General features: G+C 44.0%; 3 protein-coding genes across 3 annotated transcripts; 2 read left to right on the top strand and 1 right to left on the bottom strand.

Annotated features, from left to right (window-relative positions):
• Nucleotides 1-470: 470 nt before the first annotated feature.
• Nucleotides 471-6726, top strand: uck2b (uridine-cytidine kinase 2b). Its single transcript, XM_083659611.1, has 7 exons — nucleotides 471-590; nucleotides 2689-2848; nucleotides 3670-3766; nucleotides 3970-4112; nucleotides 4721-4818; nucleotides 4947-4995; nucleotides 5131-6726. The coding sequence occupies exons 1-7, from the start codon at nucleotides 486-488 to the stop codon at nucleotides 5265-5267; spliced, it is 789 nt and encodes a 262-aa protein (XP_083515737.1). The 5' UTR covers nucleotides 471-485; the 3' UTR covers nucleotides 5268-6726.
• Nucleotides 6727-7106: 380 nt separating this feature from the next.
• Nucleotides 7107-15517, top strand: aldh9a1b (aldehyde dehydrogenase 9 family, member A1b). Its single transcript, XM_083659599.1, has 12 exons — nucleotides 7107-7209; nucleotides 7325-7541; nucleotides 8184-8329; nucleotides 8657-8786; nucleotides 10473-10607; nucleotides 10773-10969; nucleotides 11408-11548; nucleotides 12034-12222; nucleotides 12348-12435; nucleotides 13777-13918; nucleotides 14138-14250; nucleotides 14477-15517. Exons 2-12 carry the CDS (start codon nucleotides 7361-7363, stop codon nucleotides 14569-14571), a joined length of 1557 nt encoding a protein of 518 aa, XP_083515725.1. The 5' UTR covers nucleotides 7107-7209; nucleotides 7325-7360; the 3' UTR covers nucleotides 14572-15517.
• A 384-nt stretch (nucleotides 15518-15901) lies between these two features.
• Nucleotides 15902-19470, bottom strand: zte38 (zebrafish testis-expressed 38; the record flags this gene model as incomplete). The annotated part of the gene is made up of 8 exons (XM_083659008.1): nucleotides 15902-15964; nucleotides 16630-16910; nucleotides 17439-17584; nucleotides 17898-17965; nucleotides 18362-18398; nucleotides 18614-18677; nucleotides 19019-19163; nucleotides 19438-19470. The coding sequence occupies 8 exons, from the start codon at nucleotides 19468-19470 to the stop codon at nucleotides 15902-15904; spliced, it is 837 nt and encodes a 278-aa protein (XP_083515134.1).
• Nucleotides 19471-20575: the final 1105 nt, after the last annotated feature.

Here is a 20575-nt window from a genome sequence, read left to right as displayed (position 1 = left end):
GTGTGTGTGTGTGTGTGTGTGTGTGTGTGTGTGTGTGTGTGTGTGTGTGTGTGTGTGTGTGTGTGTGTGTGTGTGTGTGTGTGTGTGTGTGTGTGTGTGTGAAATCTCGTTCTAGTTAACCTCGCGTCACCAGCACCAGGCTCTAGTCTAGTGGATCCATAAAAGTTATTTGGTGGATCTAGCAGTAGGCGGGTCAAATAGGCTAAACAACGGTGCTCATTGGCTGCTCGGTCACTAGATCGTTCCAGATGATTGGACACTTTTATGGTCGATCACAAAGAAGCTGAGAAATAAAATCTAAATTAATAATGTAATTACATGCTGCCTTATTGTATGTCAGCTACATTGGAATGCAATGCAAATTAACAAATTTCTACAAGATGACGCGTTGAATGACGCGAATGAGCTGAAGTAAAAATAGGCGGAGCTACGGGGAGGGCTAGTAGTGATCCTCCAGCACAGACGACCCGCAGCACATTGCAAGTATGGCCGGGGACAGTGAAACACATCTAAGGGACCGCGCCGAAGACAATAATGTTATTCGACAACCTTTCCTCATCGGTGTGTCCGGAGGCACCGCCAGCGGCAAGGTCGGGGCTCTAGCTAGCTAATGTGACGATTTCTGCCAATTGTCATGTCTAGACTTTGAGTTTAAACGTGTCGGAGAGAGAGCCGCTCGAGTTGACCGCGTGGCTCAGCGGCTAATTGATTGACAGCTCTACAGCGCTACCATCTGTTTAACCATACGGCCATCCATCAGTTTAACTTTACTAGCGCGTCTGTCCACTAGCTATTGTACTCGGTTGTATTTATATTTTCATACGATAAGGTTGCAGTTTGTCAGCAGACTAGACTGCCCTGGAACTACGTGGTGATTATTGGCCTTAACCTAGCAAGCCTAGCTAAATTCCTTCACATTACTAGCCGGTTACTGTATGCCGATGCCGAACAAAGCAGATTCCGTTTGATGGCGAATGTTAGCTAGCTAGCCTCGAGGCTACCTTGCTGGTAAACTGTAGCAGCAGCCGCTTATGTTTGCAAACAACGCCCGCCGCTATGGTCGCTTATTTATATCCCGTTTGATGTATTGTCTAGAAACGTACTGTATTGTATGCCGTCATTTTTCTGACTCAATAAGTCAAACAAAACAACACACCGACGCCAGCGGGAAAAGCGTCCCTGAATTTGAATAGGATGTGATTTGTCTGAAGCCATCGCGCCCACGTTCCTTTGTTCTTTAGATACAGTATGTATTAAACACACAAATTGATATAACCCACGTGGACATGCCCAGTTTTACGTCTCATTTGAGCTTTTTGGCCGATTGAACGGAGACTATCTTTTATTCGATAAAGAATAGTAGCCTGGAATCTATTGACCTAGATTAGCCGTTTACGGAAGGCTGCGGCATCCGCAGGGACCAATGAGGGGCTAGTGGTAAGCGAGTCACTTCACTTTCCAGTAATGACGCAAGCGCATAAACGGGTCTGGTTTGGACACGTCACGGGAGTTTCTGTTATGAACTGCCCCTGTCGTTAAGGCGTGCAGGCGCCGGTGGCCGTCACGGCCGAGTTCATAATTCATTAGATTAAAGCGACGACTACTTTCCTTGTACACTTAACAACCGTAACCATATTTTAATTTTGGCCGCCACATTTTCTTGTACAGTACCCGTTCTTTTATTGTACATTGCTGAATTATGAGACTGAAGACTTGAGTCTTTCGCTGTGCCGCCCCTCCTACCTTTAAACTTGACCCAGATATCCTCATCAAGTTCACCCTTGGCACCGAGCCAACGTTTTCCTCTTTTCCCCGTCCTCCTCAGCCCTAGAGCGCTAGATCACCCAGTTTTCATGGAATCAATGATGTAACTTTAGCCTCCTTGTCTGAAATGTAGCACCCACCTCTGTGTAGTGGTAAAGCAGTGCCAATGGCACCCAGTGCTTTGTGTTTTCATGCCCCTGCCTGCTTATTCAGTTTCTTTGTATTTCCATTTGCTGAGTCTGACATTGGGTGATTGTCTTTTTGTAATGCAGAATAGCATTAATTTAAGTATCCATCCTTATATAAAAGTGAGCAAGTTGGTTCTGCCTGTTTACATTTTTGTCCCACTGATGTCACAATGCCTCTATGACATCATCAGTGCTGCGCATGCCAATAGAGCAGGCGAGCTGCTGCTAAGGCTGTGTGTGGGGCGACGAGCCTAGGGTTTTGTCCCCGAAGGGGCCGATATACCCTAGTAGTAAATAACAATAATAGTCATTGAGGAGTGCTCCAAGTCAGGCCTTCTCAGCTTAGCGTTTTGGGTGTGTGCTGACATGACCTCCTAGCTCCCGAGTGGGGGCGTCCAATTTCATTGTGGCACATTTTGTGGATACAAAAGCGCCATAGTCTGGTGCTGCTGGAGAATGCCCAGTCAGCATTGGCAGGAGATCCATTTATTTCGAGTGAGGTCAATGAGGACAAAGATGGCGGGTCACAGGGCCGTTCACATGAATCGCTGTTCAAATTAATGGCTCAAAGTGCTGGTCAATTTAGACAACCAGCAGTTTGGTCAACTATTAACTCCACAATGCTTTCACTTAGCATTAATTATCTGATGGGGATCAGCTCCCTTGTTAATTTTTTATTATCCCCAGCTTAGTCGTCCTTATTGATTTTCCGCCTTTTGCGTCTTTCTTCCTGCAGTCCTCCGTGTGTGAGAAGATCCTGGAGCTGCTGGGACAGAACAAGGTTGACCACCATCAACGGCAGGTGGCTATCCTCAGCCAGGACAGCTTCTACAGGGAGCTCACCCCAGAACAGAAGGCCAAGGCACTGAAGGGCCAGTTCAACTTTGATCATCCAGGTACTCAAAACACGGGATAGCCATTGCCACAGCTCATGCACCGTGTGTGCACCAAATGTTTAGCTTGCTGCAGTAGGAATATCTCAGCGCCCTCAACCTTTTAAGGCATGCACGGTGGACTTAGGTTGAGCCGAGTTGCAGCGTGGGTGTGGATCTTTTTGGAACTTTTGCACATAGCTTTGTAACCTAAAGGTAGTCTGTATAGACGGTTGTAAGGCTTATGTAATTCAGAATAGCCGACTCTGCCCCGAGCTTGTACAGTTTAAATTGAAGGCAGGTGTTACATGATCGGGGCCGTCAAAAGCAGACGCTCGCATCGGCTAGCTTTGCAGTGGTGGAATAGACTGAAGGACAAAAAGCAGCACATAGCCATGCGAGTCGCTCTCAGAGCTACGTGTCGGATACAAATTCCAAGATCTTTGTCTTTGATTCAAGCTGCCCTTGTGATATGAAACTCGTCATATTCTAAAAGGAGGCTTATCCTAGACAGCATGCGCAGGGGCCTTGCCGTGCTGCCACGTTGCGGATAGCTTTCCAAACACATCTTGGCAGAAGCAAACCCGATCCATTTTTGGAGCCGCTCTTAAAACTCCGGCTTCCTTTCTCTGCTGATCGGAATCCCCCCCCAGTCAGCAAGCCTTTCCAGAGACTGAACTTAGCAGCTGTTAGGACGAAGCTTCTTCAATTTCCAAACGTGAGACTGCGTATGTGAGGAAGTGCGGATTGCCACGTGCACACAGCAGGCTGGTGTGACCTGGTTTAGGCAATGTGACACCACACCAAGATCACAACTGCTCATTTGTCTTGTTTCTGCTCCTCAGATGCCTTTGACAGTGAGCTCATCATGAAAACACTGAGACAGATCCTGCAAGGGAAGACTGTCCAGATCCCAGTTTATGACTTCGTCGCCCATTCCAGGTGAGCACCTTCTTGTCTTTTACATGTCCCTTGCATTGTCGATTACAAGTTCACCCTATATAGGGGCCATTCCTCTCCCAACAGGTTCTGTCCTCTGATTTAAAACTGGATTATCTTATTTCATTTTCAAGATGCATTGCCACATGACAAGTTGGCTGAATGTTTCTAGTTTTGATGAGAGCAATGTCTGTTTTGTGTTGCAGGAAAGAGGAGTTTGTAACGGTATACCCAGCCGACGTGGTCCTGTTTGAGGGCATCCTGATGTTCTACTCCCAGGACATCCGAGATCTCTTCCAGATGAAGCTGTTTGTAGACACGGACCCAGACACACGGCTCTCGCGTCGAGGTTTGTGGCTGTGGTTGAGTGTGCGCGTTATATAATTGATGTGGTACACTTGCATTAGAGGGGCATCCCTATCAATTTGTCATAACTAATGAGTACTAATCATCAGACTACGAGTCAATTAACATTACTACTAAGGATCAAATCAAAAAGAAAATGAAGAATTGATAAAATGGGAAAGGGGGCTACATATGCATTACAGTTGCTTTTCTAAAAAGTACTGTTCACAGCATTTATTTTATAACGTGATTGCGTAACACATCTTACATAGAAGACTGTAACAAATGTGGTATTTTGAAGGCCAACTCCTCACTTCTGGTATTACTAGTCTGGATGCTTTGCCTCTTACAAAGAACTCAAAGACCGCAAAAGTGCACGTCACTAAAATATCCATTTGCTCGTGGTACCACTACCTGGGACAGCTGCATCAGTGCCAAGCCCCACAGTGCAGCAGATACTATCTGTGCATCTCTAACTTATGTAATTGTGGTTACGTGATTGTTGGGTGTAGGTTGACTTAGCTTAGTTTGATGTTTACTTGTCCTTTTTTTAGATTGTGATGACAACTTGGTATCCCTAATATGCATCTCTGTGTGCTGTCTTTGTTCCAGTCCTGCGAGACATCAGCGAGCGCGGCAGGGACCTGGAGCAGGTGCTGTCACAATACATCACTTTTGTTAAACCGGCCTTTGAGGAGTTCTGTTTACCCGTAAGTGTCTCTTGCTAGCTAGTTAGCTTGCCCCACCGTCTGTAGTTGCATTCTCTGGTTACACATCTGGCTGTCAAAGATTTTGTTTGTGGTCATTTTTAAGCGTTGAACACCTTTGTTTCCACCAGACCAAGAAGTATGCAGATGTTATCATTCCACGAGGAGCAGATAACCTTGGTAAGCCCAGAAATATGATCATGTAGGAAATTTGCTATTATTACTGGTGAAGCAGGGGGAAAGTTTCTCTTGAGGATTTCCTTGTTTTGCGGTGGCCTCACGGGTCTTCTTCTGTGTAACCTTCTCTCTCTGCAGTGGCCATCAACTTGATAGTGCAGCACATCCAAGACATTCTGAACGGCGGCCTGAACAAGCGGCACAACGGCTGCGTGAACGGTCACAACACTCCACGGCAACGACGGACGTCCGAGTCCAGCAGCCGGCCGCATTGACCTCGCCACACCTCTCCCCCGGGGGAACGGGGGCTGCGCGGGGGTAGCGCTGTAAATAATGCCTGTGATGGCATCACTGTATTTAAGAGGACAAAATGGAGCAAAAGAGATGCAGAACGAATTGCAATGCCTTTATTATTATTATGACTACTCTTGTTATTAGTTACTTTTATTGTAACTGTTGAAACTTCATTTAGACTTCTGTCAGGGGGGTTAAAAAAAAAGGGCTCTTGCTGTTTTTTGCGATGAGACCGTGGGTTAAACGTGACCCTGTGCATTTTCCTCCCATATAACATTTTGTTTTTATGTATCCCCTGCTGCTATGGAAATTCTTGCAGTTAAACGAATAAAAGAGGGGAGACAGTTATTTTTTTATTTATTTTTATTAATTTCAAATGTCTGGTGAAACTTGAACCCCTTTATGGCCGGGGAACATGAGTAAGTTTGGATCGTTTCCAAACGGAAGGATCTTGATTGGGAGTAGAGTTGAAAACCCCAGGTGGCTCTCTCTCGTTATTACGTTGACAATCTTGGGAGTGTTTCCTATTCCTACCCTTTCTCAGTGTTTTGAGTTCCCTCACTGTGTTTTGTGTGTAATTGTTCCACCAGCGGTCTGTGTTCAACACATGCAGTCTCCACCACATTCAGTCTGCATAATGCCTGCAACAGCATGGCTCCACACTACATGGTTTTACAGCTCTGATTGCCACATGTATCAATACTGACTTCAAGTACTGGAGTAATGTAGCCAAAAGCTGAGAGGTTCACATGATTACTGCTATATTCACTCAGTTATGGGGTTTGTTACATTATTTTTTTACATACTACTTAACCCCTGCTATTCAATGGGCTAGTGGTGTGGAATGGCTAACTGACCCAATCAAAATTCATACTCGTAGACGTACTCCACTTGTGTAAGTTACTTGACATGTTCCCCCATCCCAGACTGGGTAAATTGAGCTTTGCCTATATTTCAGGGATGCAAATTAGTCACCTTTAGGTGACGGTCACATTTTTCATCCCAAAATAGGATGATTTAGACGAAACTTTCTTTTGCTACCGTACACAAACATTCAGCTTTAAGTTGAATTAAAATATGGTGTTATATTCTCAGGTTGACACTACCATTTTGAGTGCAGAGATGTTCGAAAAGGTGCGATGAGGGGGTTCACTAATACAGCAATACTGATTACCGTATGCCGGCGCGTGGCCATGAACCACCAAAACCTACCACAGCCTCTGCAAAGATGCCTCAGGTTAAACTTCAGTATCCACGGTATAAAAGATTCCATTCTAACATTAGGTTATAATAAAACTGTCAAATAGCTTTTCTATTCCATGTGCTCTATTTGTTGTGTATAATGCTATTGAGTGAATGATTTGTACCACATGCATTTGTACAGTATGGCTGTTGCATTGGCTTGGGGCATTGGATGATTTATAACGATGACATTGTCAATAAACCGATGCAGTTGAGCAACCATGTCTTGCATACTGGTACTTTTATTTTCCATAATGAAAGGAGGGCTACATTTACACACAAGTTCCTGGAAAAGTAATTTGAAGGTTGCTTGACAGTTTACCAAAGATGTTCCATACATGTGACGTGGCTCTTAGAAGAGTCAGTCTTTTGAATAGCCTATAACATGCTATTTATGGCTTGCTTGTATACTTTGTTATTTACTGGGAAATGTGCATCCATATTGCCAATTTAAATCCAATATTTAATATAGTCAATTAATTGCTTAATCCATATTGCAAACTGCCACAAAAGCGTTGGTCTGTAGAGGGCAGTAACACGCCGTCTTGCGTCTACTCTGCCACAAATCGTAAAGAAGACGAAGACGAAGCAAAAGTTGCAACCACGTCCATTGCAACACTGAATGTTGATTATAACATGGCCATTTACCAAACAGTATTTTAGTGTGAAGCAGGCTCACTGGTAAGTATAATGCAGACGCTGAAATAGTCAAAGTTGAAACCGCATTGTTGCTGCAGTTCAGTCGAGTGTTTAGCAGTACTAGTTGTTGTGCAACATAAGTTTTGGCTTGTTCCAGACACCCTGACTGACCACCCAGCAGAGTCCGTGAAGCATGCTCCGGAGGCTGGCTCTGTCCCTGCGGCGGCGGCGGCGGCCCGCTGCCGCTCCTCTGGCGGCGCTGCGATGCGCCTCCACGGGCGTTGTGGACATCACAGCCCCGCTGAACTTCTGGGGAGGGAAGAGAATGAGGAGCAACGAGAAAAGTAGCGAGTCTGTCTACGAACCTGCAACAGGTAGAGCACAGGGTCAAACTTATATCGCGGCCTGTTGTTTGACACTGTTGCCCACTTGCCCCGCATTGGACTTTGACCAGCTGTGTCTCTGAAATGTGTTTGGGGGTTTCTAGGTTCGAGAGTCTCGTCCGTCCTCCATGAGATAAAGGGCTTGAATTTTGAACATTTTGAATTATAGTTTAGTATTTTTCTGCCCTTTTTTAAGCTATCCATGGAAATTAAACTGTGCTTGTTGGTGTTGTTTTTAGCAACACCACTCCACTGCCTATATCATATAAACTCATGACCACTCACAAATTCACAATCATACAGTATGTAGAAGAAATCACATTTAATCACAACTAAATATTAATCTATATCTTCTATCTATATAAAAGGGAGCAAGTGGGCGATGTCTTTTTCAATTAGTGTCCCACTGATGATGACATAGGCATTGTGACATCACTGATGATGTCATAGGTATTGTGACATCAGTGATGTCATAAGAGCAGGTTTTGACCCCGAAGGGGCCAATATCCTAGTAATACTAATTAAAAGGAGAGAGAGAGAAAACAGAACATACTGTATACATTGTGTAACCTGTTGTATTTATATAACCTGTGTTCTTGGCTGTTTGTGATCATCATATCTTTCACCCTGCAGGGCGCATCTTGTGCCACTTGCAGCCATGTGGTGCCGTGGAGGTGGACCAGGCTATGAACCATGCCAAGTCGGCCTTCAGCCTTTGGAGCAAGATGTCTGGGATGGAGAGGGCAAGGATCATGATAGAAGCTGCCCATATCATTGAGGTGTTTATTTGTTGTTTGTGTGTTTTAATTTTGGGAATACATAAATTGACACAAAAAATGTACAATAGTTGTTACAGACTACAGCGTGCATTAATCATAAATCCTGGGCCTCGTTTCCCACTGTGATCCAATATGCTGCTGCTGATTTGAAAATTTGAAGATGGTTTAACTTGTAGAATGCATCCTACAGTTCTTGAGAGTGGGGATAACTATATATAGTCAAACTAAATTGAACTGTAGGTTTTCTTTCTTTGATTTTACAATCTACTTGACACCTATGCTGTGCAACAATAATGTGTGTGAATTTGACCTGGTTGATGTGAACAGAGCAGGAGAGAGGAGATAGCGGAGATGGAGGTGATCAACAATGGGAAGTCCATCACAGAGGCCCGTCTAGATGTGGACTCTGCCAGACTGTGTATAGAGTACTACGCAGGGCTGGCCAGCACTCTGGCAGGTTGGTACACAGCTAGTCTCTCTGGTTAGTCTTGTCCTACGTGTTACCAGATAAGGGTCTGGTTTCACGGACAGGCATTACATCTAGTCCCCTGACTAAGGATTTGTTTCAATAATATCTCAATTGAATTTTGAATTTATTCTCAGACTAGGCCTTAATCCCTGTCCGCCAAACCAGCCCAAAGTGTGGCAAAAATCTCATCTGTACACATTCATTTAGCATCATTCAGCTGCTTAACAGGAGGCAAATTTAAGAGGTGAGGCTTTTAAAAATACAATATGTAATCTATCCACATTATTACAAGTTTAAATTTGAATGAATCATGCCTTTCCACTAGACCAGTGAATGGTGATATACACATTGGTCCATAATATGAAATTTGTGAGCTTCTGAACACTGATCTCAGATGGGATTTACCTTTCAGATCATAATCATTGAGATGACTGAGTTTAAGTCGTACTGTCTCAGCTCAAACACTGAGAAGTGCGGCCAATATTTGTGTGGATGGCAGCGATTCAGCGAAGGCTAAATGCTAAATGCTGCTGCTGATGTCCACTAGGAAGACTTTCAGTGTCAGTGTTTCTTATATGAAAAAGAAAGCGCATGCACATCCACTCTGTTGAATGGGTGCAGGACAAACAACTGGTCAGCATAAGAAAAAGAAGAGTCCGCACACTGACTTGCTCCCAGTCAGTTCCTCACTATGAAAGTGGCCACTTTCATACTATTAAATGTATAGATGTCATACTGTATCATGCAAAACGTCCAAATCATAGAGGGTGAACCTTATGATTTTATAAAACGTTTTGTATGGGATACTTTTATGAAACAATGTTAAATAAACAATATCCCGTCCTGTACCGTCACCCCCTCTGCTGATCTGGGGAGAGTTGTAGACTAGCACATGCGCACCAGCCGCATCTTTTCACCTGACAGGGAGGAGTTTCACCGACAGGACGTAGCGCGTGGGAAGTACGTCTGCCGGGAATTGAACCCGGGTCTCTGCGGTGGTAGGCGAGTGCTTTTAGCTACCGCTACACTACCCAGATGCCCTTGCCACTCTTTACTTGTGTAACCTTGGCTTGCTGCTGTGTGCTTTGTTTGTCTTGATTGGTAAGCACTTGGTCAACTTACTTTAAAAAAGTGCTGTACTTATTTATTATTATCATTATTATCATTATTATGATGATGATAATACTGTATACAGCCCACCTGTGGTGTAGCTATAGCAATGCGAGACTGAAAAAACTTCAGGTGGCATACAACGATGCATTCCGAATATTGCTCAAGCTCCCCAGGTGGAATAGCGCAAGTGAAATGTTTGTGTCTAGGAATGTACCCACTTTTTATGCTGTTTTGAGAAATTGTATGTTTAAATTTATGGGCAGACTGACAGAGTCTAGCAATCTGATTATAATGGCTCTTGCTGACATAACTAAGAGTGATACGAGGTATACATCGTGCTTCTGGAAACACTGGCGCCAAAGTTTGTATATCTTTTAATTTATATTTCTTAACGATTCTCCCCAATGTGGCATTGTTGGGGCAAGAGCATGTGTACATTTTTTTATGCACTACTAAATGTTTCCTGTATTGTTTATTGTACTGTATTTCTTTCTCTTTATGGACCAACTTGTGTTGATTGAATATTATACTCATTTTATGCTTGTGTTTTCACTTGTCAAGGTCAGCATATCCAGCTGCCTGGTGGATCCTTTGCCTACACACGCAGGGAGCCTCTGGGAGTGTGTGCGGGCATCGGTGCTTGGAATTACCCGTTCCAGATAGCTGCCTGGAAATCAGCTCCAGCCCTGGCCTGTGGTATGGTATTCCTCTCAAAAATATATCATATAAGTAACCAGCTGTGAGACATGAACTGGGACTTTACATTTATTAAATCATTGATTCGATGAGTCGGTCACACACAGAATATGAATTCTCCTTGCTTGCTTGTGAATGATCTTTCTCTTTTCTCGACTTAAACAGGCAACTCCATGGTGTTCAAGCCTTCGCCGGTGACGCCTGTGACAGCCGTCATGCTGGCAGAGGTCTACGACCAGGCCGGCGCTCCAGAGGGACTGTTCAACGTTGTGCAGGGTGGCCAGGAGACCGGCAGCTTCCTGTGCCGCCACCCCGACGTGGCGAAGGTCTCCTTCACTGGGAGTGTGCCCACTGGCAAGAAGGTGAGTGAGACGTCTATAGAAGATATCAGAAGTAAACGCACGCTTTCCAGTTTTCTCATTTGTATTACCATCAGGGCTTAAATGAAAACTCCATTAAATCTGACTTTTATCAATGTGTAAAAAAAGAAAGGGGAAAAAATCCTTGGGACACACCCCACATCAGAATTAGGGATTGTAAAAGTGATTCAGGGACTGTAGACTTTTAACGTCCACTGTAATGTTCGCTTGATTGGGAGGGGGGGGGGGGGGGCATAACTTACTAATGAGTATTAATCTTGCAAAAATAAATGTAATTTAGAAAAAATTTCCGAACAATGATGCGATTCTTAAATTGCAATATTCAGTATGCAACTAAAGATCTGTTGAGGCTTGTGTTTTCAGTCCCGTCACTGGATGTCCCTGCATGTGACTTTTCCTTTGACCCGTGCTGGCCCACAGATTATGGAGATGGCATCTGAGGGGGTGAAGCCTGTGACTCTGGAGCTTGGGGGGAAGTCTCCTCTGCTCATCTTTCAGGACAGCGATCTAGAGAATGCTGTGAAGGGAGCGCTCATGGCTAACTTCCTGTCTCAAGGCCAGGTAGTGTAGTGTGTGCTCTTTATACTGCGTCTTTATATGCTATCTATCACATCTTGTCTTCATGCAATAACCCAGAGTGACATGCAAGAACATTATTGACACAATAATGTGTGTGTCCCCCCCCCTCTTATTTTTATTTTTTATTTTTATTTTTGTCCCATTTTCTCCCCAAATGTACTTGGCCAATTCCCCCTGCTGTCCCGGCCATTGCTCCACCCCCTCTGCCGATCTGGGGAGAGCCATAGACTAGCACATGCTTCCTCCAATACATGTGCAGTCGCCAGCCGCTTCTTTTCACCAGACATCAAGAAGTTTCACCTGTAGGACGTAGACCTCACCGGCTACCGGGAGTTGAACCCGGGTCTCCGCGGTGGTAACAGAGTGCTCTTGCCTCTACACTACTCAGACGCCCCATTGACACACTATGTGATTCAACAAATGGAAGCTTATTGTGCGAGGCTGATTTCTTCTTAAATACACGGCAGGTATGTAGCAACGGCACAAGAGTGTTTGTTCAGAGGCAGATTCTGCCTGAGTTCGTGGAGGAGGTGGTGAAGAGGACCAGGGCGATTGAGATAGGAGATCCGCTGCTAGAGAGCACCCGCATGGGTGCGCTGGTCAGCCGGCCACACCTGGACCGTGTTCTAGCCTTTGTGGATCAGGCAAAGAAAGAGGTATGAGTGAAAAAAACAAAAAACTAAATTGCTATGCAAGTTTGTAAGCCACATTTAGACCGTGTTGTAATAAGCCCACAATATATGGGACATCTCAACATAAATGATTATTGCACTGTTTCTAGGGAGCCGCGGTGCTGTGTGGAGGGGAACCTTTTGTCCCGTCAGATCCTAAACTCCAGGGTGGATACTACATGACTCCATGCATACTGGGTAAGCCTCATACCTCCACCCCGCCTCCATATACTTACAATTACCGTTACCCGTTTTTTGGCCTTTTTTGCCCCCTGCGGCTTATATAACGGTGCGGCTTATCTATGGATTTTTCCAGCAAACGGCCACTCGGGAACCTCCAAAATCTATGGATGTTGGTATGAGGCAGAACGAGAGCAAGACAGACATTATGAGAGCGAGACCCTGATTGGATGATGTTGCAAAAAATGTGCCTCGCGACCTGATTGGAGCACTGTGCCACTACTCTCTCTCAGCCACTACGGTAAAACACCCTCCCTCCTCCCTCGCTCCGGGGGGAAAAAGGCAGCGATTGAGCCTGAAAGACAGTCTGAATGAAATTGAATGTAACATTCCCAATTCTATGTATTACATTCTAAAAAACTAACAGCAACATTTTGGAAGGCTAAGCCACACAACTAGCTCGTTGTAATCTAACATCATGCTTCAAAAGATGGAGAACTGGCTGTGTTACGACGATGGCGGCGATTGAGCCTGAAAGCCATGTCTGAGACAGTAGCGAGACAGGAACAACAACAACAGCAGCAGCAGCAAAGGATCATGCACAAACCCGAGACGAAAGGGACTGTCCGTCAGGGCGCGGACGACTGTGTCAGCAACTCCCTCCCGACTACCAGGAGAAAATTACAAACTTCGGCGAATTCACACAAAGAAAGATCAAGGAATATTCCATCGGACCGGAGCAGATCATAAATATGGATGAAGTGCCTTTGACGTTCGACCTGCCTCTCACTAGGACTGTTAACAAGAAAGGTGAATCGTCCATCACGTTGAGAACCACAGGTCACGAGAGAACGAATTTCACTTGTGTTTCTTGGCTGCACAGCATCTGGAGTAAAGCTCCCGCCGATGGTGATTTTTAAGCATCTCACAATGTGTGATTTTGTCTGGGGATTAGTGACCTGACTTTTGTTTTGTTGAAATGTTAATAAATGGGAGCTTCCCCAAACAGCCATCTCTTTCCCGACAATCCCCTCTGTGCACGAAGCCTTACATATGGTAATTAAACATCAAAACACCCGCGGCTTATAGTCCGGTGCGGCTTATATAAGAAAAAAATAGTCAACTTTGAAGGTGCGGCTTATAGACCGGTGCGCCTTATAGTCCGGAATTTACGGTACTTCAGAAAAAATTTGACTTAAGGTCACTGCTCTCTCTCTCTGTCTGTCTGTCTGTCTGTCTGTGTGTGTGTGTGTGTGTGTGTGTGTGTGTGTGTGTGTGTGTGTGTGTGTGTGTGTGTGTGTGTGTGTGTGTGTGTGTCTGTCTCTCTCTCTCTCTCTCTCTCTCTTTTCCATCCCATAGGCAACTGCACAGATGAGATGACCTGTGTGAAGGAGGAGATCTTTGGCCCGGTCATGTCAGTGTTGTCTTTTGAAACAGAAGAGGAGGTGCTGCAGAGAGCCAATGACACCACCTTGGGCCTGGCTGCAGGGGTCTTCACTAGGTAGGCATGTGGTGCGAGGTGTAACACAAACTCACAGGCCAAAAGCAATTGTTTTTAAGCCATGAATGTGTCTTAAACCTTTTCTGAGAAGCTAGATTTTGGGTGACAGCAGTGCAATGACCAGGAGGGGGCAGCAAAGTTCAAAATGTGACCATTAAATACAGAGGGGAAATCCACACACAGCTAGACACTTTTGCAGCTGAATGTTTGTCCCTGTAGGGATGTGCGGCGAGCCCATCGTGTGGTCGAACACCTGAAGGCTGGTACCTGTTTCATCAACAACTACAACATCACCCCAGTGGAGGTTCCCTTTGGAGGCTTCAAAATGTCAGGTACAGTCTAGCCTGTAGCAGACAGACCTGCCCCAAATTAATTAATTAGCTAATTATTCTAGTGATGTTTTAGTCTGCTTGCCTTGGAGTGCTAGATGGGTGGGTTTACCTCATCAGGGAAAGTCTGATAGTGTGTAAATTGTCAAATATTGTCTTGGAGTTGTGCAATGCTTCTGGCACTCGTATTGTCTTGGTCAGTTAAGTTGTAGTCCTTGTACTTAACCAGGCATAGGGCGGGAAAACGGCCAGGTGACCACTGAATTCTACACCCAGCTGAAGACTGTGTTTGTGGAGATGGGTGATGTGGACAGCCTCTTCTAGAAACCGATTCGGAGGAACTTGGACCAGCGCCACCGACTCAGAGACTGAAACGTAATAGTCTGGACTAGGATGGGACATCCAGCAGCCAGGACTCATCTTTAAAACATTCCTGCTCAGAGTAAGAGTGCTGATATTAGTCATCATATTTTGAGATATTTTCTGAATCTGAGGCTAATATTATTTCCTAGATAAAAAAGTAGAGCGTGCACATCCACTCAAAAGAGCAGGTGCTGGACACTGAAACACAAATGAATAAAAGGTACAGTCCGCACACTGCTGGCTAAGATGTCTCCCAGTAGATTTATTTTTACATTTCGGTCTCACAACCCCTTCTAAGGTCGTGAGACCGAAACGTGAACATAAATCTACTGGGAGACATCTTTAATATTGTTTCTAGCTCATCAAATAATTCTGGAGACAGGTGAACAATGGAAATATGACATTTGAATTGGAAGAATGAAAACATGAATGGGATCTATATACATCCATCCAGCATCTAGAGCCCACCTTCATTTCTAACTCTGTAGTATTACAGACATGATGATTGTCATCCGGACCGTGCCAAATGGGTCAAATCAGGGATCACTTAGTATTTACAGTATTGGACCTTGTTCGATTCCACTTGGTTCTATAGAATAGATTGCCCACTGTGGTACAGAAGTTGCACTATGCCGATTTTAGTTTACTTAGTATTTTTTATGTACTGCACTCAAATAGAGAACATTTCACAATGTATTTCACTATTGCACAAAAAAACAAAAGCATGTTTACAAGTCGTTTTATTTCTTTAACAAATCTCAGCAATAACCGAACAATATATCAAATTCATCTGTATATTTGATGTTTTTATCATTTAGTGAAAATAAACTGAAAATAACATCACATCTTGTGGGTAGGTTGAAATTGCTCAACCAGTATAAACATTACATGAACATTCTATGTAAATCATGACAATAAAATGAAGAAACACTTCATTCATTCATCTCTGGGTTTATGCTGTTGAACACTTGTTTAGTGGGATGCCATGACTTTTCTTTTCTTCATGACTTTCTTTTCTTCTTTGCTGGAGTTTTTGCAGCACGCACTGTCTAAGGTGGAACAATGTATAATAATCATGCAGGGCTCCCATTTGCATAAACTCCAAATACAAAGCAAAGTGTTTTTAGCGCATCTGACTTGATTGTGCTACTGTATGTTTGTCCTGACCATAATCATACCTTTCTCACAGGCTTTTGGGCTTTCTTGAACTGTGCAGACTCTGTAGAGTAAAAGTAGAATAAAAAGTCAATTTCATGTTCAACAAATTCTGCACTTTGGTAAGAGAGTAGTCTCATGTTTCCTTACCATCTTCAGAGGGGGGCAGGTTCTCTTTGGCCATTTTCTGCTTATGATCCTGTAACCAGGTGGAAACACATAACCATACTGAATTGACAGCAAGCTGCACCAAACAGCGAAGCTAACTTCTGTTCTACAGTACATGGTGAGAAGAACAAGGTATAGAACTGGGAAAGATCCATTTCCAGGAGAAAGTGTGTGGGCCAAAACCACTAGGAGTGCACTTGCTTCAACTTGAAAAGTTAAATGGAATTAATTATAATTAGTTTAAGAATCCAAAGTTTTCTCAGAACATAACAAAGATAGTGGGAATAATCCTAGCTTTCAAATACACTACTATGAATGAATTCCAGGACTTCAATAGAGAGCCAAAGCCACGCCCCCTTCTGGGTTTAAGCATTGAACCAAGGGATTTAATCTGCCATCCCCCCCCCCCCATAGACATTTGGTAGAATGCTTATAAAAATAGTTTTACTTGGTCAGACCAAGCGATTCAACTGGTCTTGGTTGATTTAGTCTGAGTGAAATATTATGTGGTCTCTCCTGATTCTAAACATAGCTGAATTGATTGGTTTGACCAAGTAAAACTATTTTTATAAGCATTTTATGAAATGTCTATGGAAAAAGAATGTTGGATGAAATCCCTTGGTTCGTATGCCTGAACCGGAAGGGGGGCGTAACTTTTGCTCTATAATCCCAGTGTGTGACTTGTGTGGGGCCCACCTGGTTATAATCCCAGTGTGTGACCTGTGTGGGGCCCACCTGGTTCCTGGCCAGCTCTGGGCCGAGGCTTTGAGGCTCCACAGAGTCAGGCTTGCTCTCCCTGTGCAGGTTTTCCTCCCGAAGCTTGTCCACCCGGCCCTTCTCTGCTGCCACGGCCACCTTCAGCGTGTGGAAGGACGTCGACAGCTCGCCCACCCTGAGGTTCACGGCCTTGCCCTGGAACCACATGTTGTCGCATTCGCCCTCCTTGAAGCCCGGTGGCTCATAGTCAGCGGGGGTGACTGAAAGGAAGGAGTGCAAAAGGGGATAGACGTCTCTGTTATGCTCTGTTGTTGTAGTACTCGATTCCATCCAAGTCCTGGACTCATTTTCGGAGTTGTGACTCGACTTGGACTTGAGCACTGAAGACTCACACTTGGACTCGAGCATTCAGGGACCCAGATGAGGACTGTTTCCAGAAATCATGACCCGGTTACTCAAGATAATCCACAGACCTCGTTGTGAGCAGTTTCATGTAGCAACTTTTGACCGAACTACACCCACTAGCTGCTAGTTATTTCCTACATGAAACTGCAGCTAGAGCAGCAGCTACTTCATTGTTTATTTGGATCCCCATTAGTTGTTACCGAGGTTACAGGTAACAACGAGGTCTGTGGATTATCTTGAGTAACTGGGTCATGATTTCTGGAAACCGAGATTTCTGTTGAGTTTTTCGAATGTAACTTTTTGGCGCTTTGAGCACCACAAGCTGAGTGCCGTCCAGTTCCATTGTATTGGAGAGAAGGCAGAAATCTTAATGGGTATCTTACTGTCATCATAGTAGTAGAGCCTCATGGTGAGGTGGGTGTTGTTGGGTAGGGGGCCCAGGTTCTGCATAAGCAGGAAGAGCTTTCTGATGAGGAGCACGGAGGCCTTCTTGGTGTCCTCCATTGTCACCCGCATCGCCATCTTCCCGCTGCGCCTGTGGTTCATGGTAGTTATTATACCAACCAAGCCAATTAAATAAGATGGGATAGACTGTATTTTACTGTGTACTGACTAGCTGAATTTCACACAGGAGGAGTTAAGACAGTTTTATGGTCAATTGTTTCTATAATGTTTTGTGATGAGAGTTTGTTTGGTTCTGAAAAAGCCAGATCCAAAAGGCATGGCTAAAGTGTCCACCTGGTTGTGACCAGAATCTCAAATGCCAACAAAGCTCTTTTCTTCTTCTCTTGACGTGGACAGGCCCTGTGTAACCAAGTCTGTCTGCTATTGACCATATTCACCTGAGTATGTCCATCTGTGGCCCCTTGTCTGTGTATTTGAATTTGAAGTGGTAGGACTCGATAATGCACTGCAAAGAGAAACGAATGTATGTAAATGTGCACACATGATCTGACAAAATATAACGTTCAGTAATAATGTTCAGTATTTCAGGAGATAACTTACATTAACGTCATCTGGGTTGGTGCAGACCTAGAATGCAATAGTTATTTTATAGAGGCACATAAATTATTATACAGTAAATACATAAGAAAATCATACTCAACATGATACACAGAAGTCAATCAGTGTGTTAAAATGAATATAAAGATTGCTGTGTTGATTTGACTTACCCCAATGAGCACAACCTGGAGCTGTGAAAAGACATTGAAAAATAGTGTATAAGTATAGCATTAGTGATCAAAATGACTCCAGGCAGGCCCGATGAAATAATTAAAACAAAATACTGAAGGCTCCACAAACTTACATATTTCTTATCCATTGCATCAAAGCAGCCCATCATCCTGGACAAAGACAGGTTTGACAGGTTACATTTATCAGGGTGGGAAATTAACTTGAGCCACTAGCCAAGTTTTGGTGGTAATATTAAGATTATATTTTCCAAAAATGTGTTCAACTGGAAAATTAGGTCAAGTGAATTTGTGATTGAGCTGATCAGTGGGCAAAATAATCAGATCATGATTATTAATCATGTTCTGGTAACATCTATGACACGTACCAATTCACAATTGTGGAGGCACCTGGTGTGGTGCAGTCTTCTCGCAAAACTTTGACGCATAAATCTGGTGAAATGCAAAGAACAAGCAGGATTTAAAAACAACAATACGTGTCTTTATCCTTATTATGACTATTGACAGGCATTCCACCACAGCCTTGAAGCAAAACTCCATGACTTTCACTGAACTAAGATGAAGCATTGTAAACGAGTGATTTATAACTGGGCTTGCTCTGGCGAAAAACAGCTGAAAACCACCATCTAATACAAATAATGTGTTTAACAAGTTTTTTGCCTGTGTGCAACATGATATTATCAATGCAATTACACACAGGGAACAGTCGGGGATTATGATATTATAGAAAATCTATGGGAAAACTGCTGCTGCCATCAGCTTGGTTGAAGCACCTTCCAGGTATCGAGATCTGTAGGCATCCTCTGGGAAAATCCCTCTGAGGTAGGTGATGGAGGACACGGCCACTGCCAGCATCCTCTTGACGAAAACCCTGGACGCCTCCACGGTTTTCAGGTCGTTCAGGAATAAACCAGTCCACTTCAGAACAGAAAAACAATAAATGGAGACAGTTGACAACTTGACAGACAGCAGCAAGGAGCATAAACCTTATAGGACTCGTAACATTACAGCCCACACGATGGCGCAGCGTGACTAAATTAAGCTAGCTCCCGACCGAGGGCCCTCCAACACGGACTGAAAAGCTAACGTTTTAATGTTATAAAGCTGAGATGTCAAAACGTACAAAGTGAACGTAAGTAAGTATACTGGAACACACATTAACTAAAAATACAGTGTGGTGTTGTTGTCAAACCTCGGCGGTGTCCTTCCTCATGCACGTCGCCATTCTCTGTCTCTGATGGAGGCACTGCTTGGCAAAGTCAACAAGGGCAAACTTTGACAGCTAAATAATATCAACAAAACGTTATTCGGCGATAACAAATAATAGTAACAATAGATGAATTCTCTTGATAGATGAATTTAATATTTGTCAAACTCTACATCTATTTCAATCAGGTTAACTTACCCACTCAAATGTCAAGAGGTAATCAGAAAGCGTCTCTCTGGTAGATTACTAGACAGATCTTGACTGGACTAACTCATTCCCGCCCAAAAGCAAATGCTAGTAGGGTAGCAGGTCTCGCGCTCGCCTCGCTCGCGCTCTCTCTCTCATTGTCACTTTACAACTATTACAATGCAAATCTGTCAAGATAGGAGAGTAAAAGCAACCAAAATGTAGGCTAATTTATCATTGGAAGAACTGTGCTGTTACTTGACTGATTCATTGGGCCCACATATGAAATAAGCATAGTCTATAGAGATAAATTAATGAAATATGGAGAGATCAAATTATAGTGAAGAGTAGGCTACGTTTTTAAAGTAAACTCCTTAATACAATTGATAATTGTCTTTTTTCCTCTAGAGGTGGGAAAGCATGGGGATAAAAAAAAAAGAATAGCTTCATTGATAAGAAGATGGATATGAGAGAAGTTGTTGCCTCCTCATTATTTCAGTATTGATGGCAACCTACATCACTTCAAACTTCTTTTTTATATCAAGGACCCCTAAACTGACACAACAAATTATCAAATAAGATGTTGTCCATAGTCATACATTCGGTCATGTTTCTTGTGATGACCCTCCCACTCTCCTGGCCCTGTCTTCTATGAGCCTAGTGGTTGGGCCATTAGGATGATTGAGTGCACCTGGGCTGCTGCACACCAGGCCCAGGTGCACACAATCAGCCTAACGACCCCAACATCAGGTTCCTGCAAGACAGGGCCAGGAGAGGAGGCTCGTCATCGGATGGAGTTACAGTGAAAATACATTATTCCCCTTTTTGCTGGGGACCCCCTGGAACCCTCTCAAGGACCCCTGGGTGTCCCCGGATCCCACTTTGAGAACCACTGCCTGAGTCAATATGTTGATGGTGTAATGGCAGGAGAGACCAG

The sequence above is a fragment of the Poromitra crassiceps genome, assembly GCF_964638095.1.
Source record: "Poromitra crassiceps genome assembly, chromosome: 23".
Classification (NCBI taxonomy): domain Eukaryota; kingdom Metazoa; phylum Chordata; class Actinopteri; order Beryciformes; family Melamphaidae; genus Poromitra; species Poromitra crassiceps.
Note: the sequence above shows the minus strand (reverse complement) of the source record. Positions and strands in the feature narration are given on the sequence as shown.

What these genes read in the sequence shown, in the direction of transcription:
- uck2b (XM_083659611.1), top strand. Translation starts at nt 486, where the DNA reads ATGGCCGGGGACAGTGAAACACATCTAAGGGACCGCGCCGAAGACAAT. An exon ending in GTTCAACTTTGATCATCCAG is followed by an intron (nt 2,849 to 3,669) that starts GTACTCAAAACA and finishes TCTGCTCCTCAG; the next exon opens with ATGCCTTTGACAGTGAGCTC. An exon ending in GACTTCGTCGCCCATTCCAG is followed by an intron (nt 3,767 to 3,969) that starts GTGAGCACCTTC and finishes TTTGTGTTGCAG; the next exon opens with GAAAGAGGAGTTTGTAACGG.
- aldh9a1b (XM_083659599.1), top strand. Translation starts at nt 7,361, where the DNA reads ATGCTCCGGAGGCTGGCTCTGTCCCTGCGGCGGCGGCGGCGGCCCGCT. An exon ending in GCTGGCCAGCACTCTGGCAG is followed by an intron (nt 8,787 to 10,472) that starts GTTGGTACACAG and finishes TCACTTGTCAAG; the next exon opens with GTCAGCATATCCAGCTGCCT. An exon ending in ACTTCCTGTCTCAAGGCCAG is followed by an intron (nt 11,549 to 12,033) that starts GTAGTGTAGTGT and finishes AATACACGGCAG; the next exon opens with GTATGTAGCAACGGCACAAG.